Here is a 5,791-nt window from a genome sequence, read left to right as displayed (position 1 = left end):
TTGACCATCATATTGGATCAACTGTTTGTTGGATGAATTAGAAACTAACACAGATGAGTCCAGTGACCAACAAAACCCATAATATGACCCATGTCATTTCGCCAACAATGTTTGTCAAACTCTATTTCATACCATTTTCGGTCGCCAACTTGTATTTTCGACTCTCTTGAAGTTTGCCCGTCGTTTTTACTGGTAGCAAACTAAAATTATTTTAACTAGGGCCACTTCTATCAGAAGACACAGTCAAACCCTGTTACCCGAAAAATGATTACTCAGCTATCTTAGCCTGATTCATTTTTGAAGATGACCATACGGATCTCCTTTGTGAGCTACTGTAACTTGCCCTGTACTTTTCTTTTAATAATTGTCCTGTGGGTATGGTAGGCTCGGATTACTAAGGAAGTTTAGGGGCCCATTTTAGTTTGTGGGCGGTTTTTAGTCTCGAAGTTACGTCGTTTATGATGAATTGGTAATGAATGAACTGATATCTTGCTGATAGTGTTTTGTAGAAAACCGGACAATACTAGTCTAGACAAGTGCTCAATTATTTATCTTCAATTTTCATCATAAACGCTATGTGGATTTAAAGATGAAAGGATATTTAAGATTGTAAAGATGTTAAAGATATAAATTCTGGCTGTTACCAAAATAAGGTAATGCCTCCAATCTTAGTTGTGGGAAATAAAGAGGTTTATTCCATATATGGGATGGAAATTAACGTCAAGGTTATCGAAGACCTGCAGAAATTAGGGGGTATAAATTAGGGTGTAGAGCCGGTTGGATCAGAACTCATTCAGATATTCCTAGCAGCCATTATTATTGAGAAGAAGGGACCTGCAAAGCCATTACAGCTTAGCAATAAAGTTGTAAAACTATTTTATGCTGTAGTCTTGTTACGATCACGAAGAAACAAACACAACAAGAAAGAAGTCCTATAGTACTACATAACCTCTATTGCGTTTTCCAATAAAAGGGCCTTATCGGGCTGATCAGTGGGTCGGTTCTCTCCCAACCCCCAGCTATCGCCTCGCCCGCGCCACATAACCCAACAAAATTCAATCGACCAGAAATATTTCGTGTACAGAAATAAACTGATATAATCCTTTAAACGTGTATTCAATTACTTTGGAAGCATATTGCGGCCACCTCATAATCTCGACTTCTCGCCATTGAGAGTATAAAATGACCACGATTGGTTTCCATAAATTACTGTCAAGTGACCTAATAAAACTAACCGTAATCTACACCCCATTCATTACTCATGGTGAGTGTTGTAATAGTTGAATAACATTGTATATATTTATGAATATATAATTATTTAGGATCCCATCCAAAGGCGGTTCCAGAACATCAAAGTGAGTACGGTTCGGGTAGAAAAATGAGGTACACTACAGATGGTGTCATTTTGAGAGACAATCAAGTTAGTTGAATTTGAAGAGCTTTCATTAATAGTTGAACTTTGTGAGCTACAATGGGGGCATATAATTTACGGACTCGTCGAACGATAATCACAATATTGGGATTCGCTACTTCAAATATTCTTCTTCTATATTTGTTTTTCTGAAAGAAAGACATGCATGCGTTTTAACGAATAGACTCTTACTGTAGTAATATTTGACTTCCTTGTTGTGTTTTCGTTGTGATCGTAAATAAAACTACAGGTTAGTTCGTTTCTACAACTTTATTGTTAAACAGTTTGGCTTCGATGTTCCTCGTTCTCAATAACGCTTAGATGATAGCTGCTCGGAATATCTGGGTGAGGTCTGATGAATTTCGCTCAACACCCTCTTTTATAACCCCTAATTTCTGTAGGTCATAGACTGACTTTGGCGTTACTGTCCTGGGGGGGGGGGGGGGGGGGATTACCTTATGTGGTCTACCAAACACATGTCATAAACAAGGTAGAATTTAATGGATATTTTGACAATGGTAAGGATTTTACCAAAATACCACTGTTTTCTTTATATATAAATACAGTAGAATCTGCATTAAGCAGCCACCCAAGGGAATTTTCACAACTGACCGCTTAACGGGAGTGGCCTCTTAATAAAATCTCGTTGCTTTTTGTGCCGACATAAATTAAATATTACGCTTGGATGCATTGGAAGCGGTAAATTTGGCCGTCGCTGAATCTTGCGCCGAACGAAAATTCTTTACTCAAATCTCGGACATAACTTAACGGGAGTGGCCTCTTAATAAATCTCGTTGCTTTTTGTGCCGACATAAATTAAATATTACGCTTAGATGCATTGGACGCGGTAAATTTGGCCGTCGCTGAATCTTGCGCCGGACGAAAATTCTTTACTCAAATCTCGGACATAACTTCTGTAAACTTGTCATTTTGTACCAACCTTCGATACTACTGTCTGCCATTGTGATGCATTCGATAATATTTATCCATTTTTGTGAAGAAAAGTCGATGAATACATTTTATTTTATCAAAAAAGCACATGAACAAAAAACATCGCTAATTTTATCACCTATTTACAGGGGGTGTAACTCTGTATGTAATATTATAGGAGGCGCTAAGAGAGATACTAGATGATCGTGACAAAACTCGGTACTTTTATTTTATTCAATCAGTATCAAATAATGTGTCGTTACGCGTGAAAACAATGATCAGGTTAGTCGTTTAATAAAACAAAAGATTAATTAACAGATAATCCCGGGTTGATTGTTATGTTTACATTTCTTTTTACCTGATCAGTGGGGGTCCAGTTAATTAACTACTACTCACGGGATTAGCGGGGGTGTTACAAAGAACGACAAGATGCTATCATTCAACAATGGCCGTTGAATGGGCGATGTTTTGTTGAATTTATTAGTAAAATAGTGACCGCTGGCCGCGTTAGAGGAGTGACCGTTGAATAAAGAGATAAAACAACAGAATTTCTACGGGGGGAATTTATCGTGACCGCTTACAAGGAGATGTCGCTGAATAGGAGTGGCTGCTCATACAGATTCTACTATATATCACCCAATTCATTAAGTAAGTGTGAACCAAATGATTAGTTCAAGATACAATATGGTCGTCGCAAGTACCATAGTAATACATCACATGTAACTTCAACTGATTCATATTTTGTTTTGTGTTTCAGGTAATTTTACAATATGGCGACTTTAAAACTTCCAGTGATAGATTTATCTCAATGTGGGGATCAACAATCTCGAGTAGCCGTTGCTAAGACGATGGTAGATGCTCTGAAAACTGTTGGTTTCCTGTATATTGATAACATTCCAGGCTTTGACCAAGAAGAGGTTCTCAAATGGTGCAGATGGTTCTTCGACCTTCCGGAGGAAGTCAGATTTAAACTCTACAGGAAACTTTGGAATCCGGATTCAAAATCTGTTTACAGAGGGTGCTTTCCATTGCAGAAAGGCGAGATCTCGTATAAAGAAGGGTTTGAAATAGGGCAAGACATAGCAACAGATGTATCGATCCACCCTTTCTTCGTTGATAAAAATGTATGGCCCGAAACAGAAGGTGTAGATGACTTCAAGACTTTTATGACATCATTTTATACAAGTATGATGAGGACGGGAAGAGAAGTGTGCCATTTGTTGTGTATTGGGTGTGGATTAAAAGAAGATTTGTTGGATTCAACATTTTTTCCAGATTCCCTTTCAACACTGAGACTGCTTCATTACCCAGTCCGAACGGAACCACCACCAGATGTAGCACGACATGGTAATGTAACGGTATGTTGTGCAGATCATAGTGACTCTGGATTTATTACTCTTTTAACAACGTTTAACTTCCCCGGTTTACAAATCAAATTAGAGTCTGGAGAATGGATGGATGTTCCTAGCCGACCTAACTCACTTGTCATGAACATTGGAGACATGTTGTCTAAAATGACCAATGGCAACCTCAAAGCCACTAGACACAGAGTTCTTGAACCACCTGAAGAGCGATTTTCGGTACCATTTTTCTTTGAGCCCAACTATGCAGCAGATGTGGGATATGTTCTTGACTCTTTCTTATCCAAGTGTGAGGGGGTAGACTCGGGCTCTGCAGACAAGGAATCGAAACTCAAATATGGTCCTTGGCTTCTGAAGAAGATGATGGAATTTTCAGAATATAGGTATATGATCGAGCTTTTTAACCAACAGTCTGATGATTTATTCAGCATCAATTGAAATTTGGAATAGTGTGCCTGTAAAGATACTGAAATATTCTATAGACCATAACCTTTATTAATCCACAATAGTGTGTGCCAATATAAGGACATCGCACACAGTAACTTCAGTCGCATCGAATCGCCACATAAGCCTTCCTTAAAACTTACAAATATTGAGCAATTCTTATTTATTAAAAATCTGAATTTATATTAATTTACTTCTACGGAAAGGCATGAACGATCGATACTAAATAATTTAAAAATGAAAGTTTTGTGTGTAAAATAATTTGACTGTAGTTTTCAATTTATTTTTTTTATTATAAATTCTTAATTGATGTTATAGTATAGCAAGAATGGGCAGCTCTTTATCCAAATCTTACAATTCCTCTTTAAAGGAATTGAAATGAAATGAAATGAGGTTTAACGTCATACTGTTCTGCTCCTAACTGAGCTAATGAAGACGGGCATACGCCATACAGTGTGCTATGAGGAAAATTGTGCCCATACAACGGCACTACGGCCTACTCTTATATTGAAATCCAACTGATAAGGGATCTTTTGCGTGCACGCCAATGTGTACACGGGTCCTCGGTTTTTCGTCCCTTCCGAACGATTAAACAACTGTCCCCCAAATAATTTACAACCACTGTGCCTATATTTGTCACATAAAAAAAGATGAATTTCAGAGTGGAGCAATTTGAATGAAATTTTCAACATATCCCCTTTACATTACCTAGTTTTTAACTATCATAGTGAGAACTGCCAGCTCTTTATCTAATCTTCCATAATGTCCCTTTAATAAAGTTTCGTTTGTCTTTTACTGGTTTGAACCAAATTGTTATCTTAGTTTGACTCTGTATTGAGGTCAAGAGCAATCTGATTAAAATATAAATCTATATTACGTTTCGTTTTTTTATACTTTCGATGGCCTACTCTAGTGCAGTAAAGACAAGTAAAACGAAATTTTGAACTATAAAAAACGAAACGAAATAGGATCTATGTTTTAATCAGATTGGTATTGGTTTAAACAATTGACTTACTACATTCTAGTTTTTACCTGACATTATTAACAACATTTACCATTTTAACTAACTATTTTTAATTCCTGGTGTCCATCGTGAAATAAATGATTTCATAAATAATAACTGAGAGAGAGAGAGTCAGTCCTGTCCTGACGCTCGACCTGTATAATAAAGTCATGATAAATATATGGGGTATGTTTCACCGTTTTAACAATTATTTTTCCACAAAAGTCTGAGTAATCATTGGTTTTATTATCAAGATATCATATCTTTTAGTACATACTGAAACCTTGTAGTATACTTTGTATATACATTACGCCTACATTCTATATACTTAATGTACAAAACATAAGGTAGATCTATGTAGGTATAATGTATGTTCAGTTTTACTGTACCTTAGTTTTTCTGATCTAAAAAACAAGCACACTTCTTGCACGAATGAAACGAACAAACAGACACCATTAAGGTAATTAACCCCACAACTAGGATTTGGCATGATTTAAATAATTATTTATTATAAATGATCTTATGGTTAAAAATCTATTGCTATTTTACTGTTTTAATCAGATTGAAACCAAGAGATTAACGAGCCTATATATTTCTTCTTAATTTAAATATAATACAAATTAGCCTTTTGGCAAAGTTACA

The 5,791-nt window shown here is 36.3% G+C and overlaps 1 protein-coding gene across 5 annotated transcripts; it reads left to right on the top strand.

The window, feature by feature from the left end:
• The first annotated feature begins 1,209 nt into the window (after positions 1 to 1,209).
• LOC126810415 (uncharacterized) lies at positions 1,210 to 5,331 on the top strand. 5 transcript variants are annotated; one of them, XM_050535472.2, is made up of 2 exons: positions 1,210 to 1,264; positions 3,099 to 5,331. In XM_050535472.2, the coding sequence occupies exon 2, from the start codon at positions 3,112 to 3,114 to the stop codon at positions 4,138 to 4,140; it is 1,029 nt and encodes a 342-aa protein (XP_050391429.2). In that variant the 5' UTR covers positions 1,210 to 1,264; positions 3,099 to 3,111; the 3' UTR covers positions 4,141 to 5,331. The 5 variants fall into 5 exon arrangements, with proteins under 5 accessions (XP_050391429.2, XP_050391427.2, XP_050391428.2 ...); XM_050535470.2 differs by having other exon boundaries at positions 1,231 to 1,355; XM_050535471.2 differs by lacking the exon at positions 1,210 to 1,264 and adding an exon at positions 1,289 to 1,420.
• The last annotated feature ends 460 nt before the right edge of the window (positions 5,332 to 5,791 follow it).

Source organism: Patella vulgata, chromosome 2 (genome assembly GCF_932274485.2).
Source record: "Patella vulgata chromosome 2, xgPatVulg1.2, whole genome shotgun sequence".
In the NCBI taxonomy this organism is placed as follows: Eukaryota; Metazoa; Mollusca; class Gastropoda; family Patellidae; genus Patella; species Patella vulgata.
Note: the sequence above shows the minus strand (reverse complement) of the source record. Positions and strands in the feature narration are given on the sequence as shown.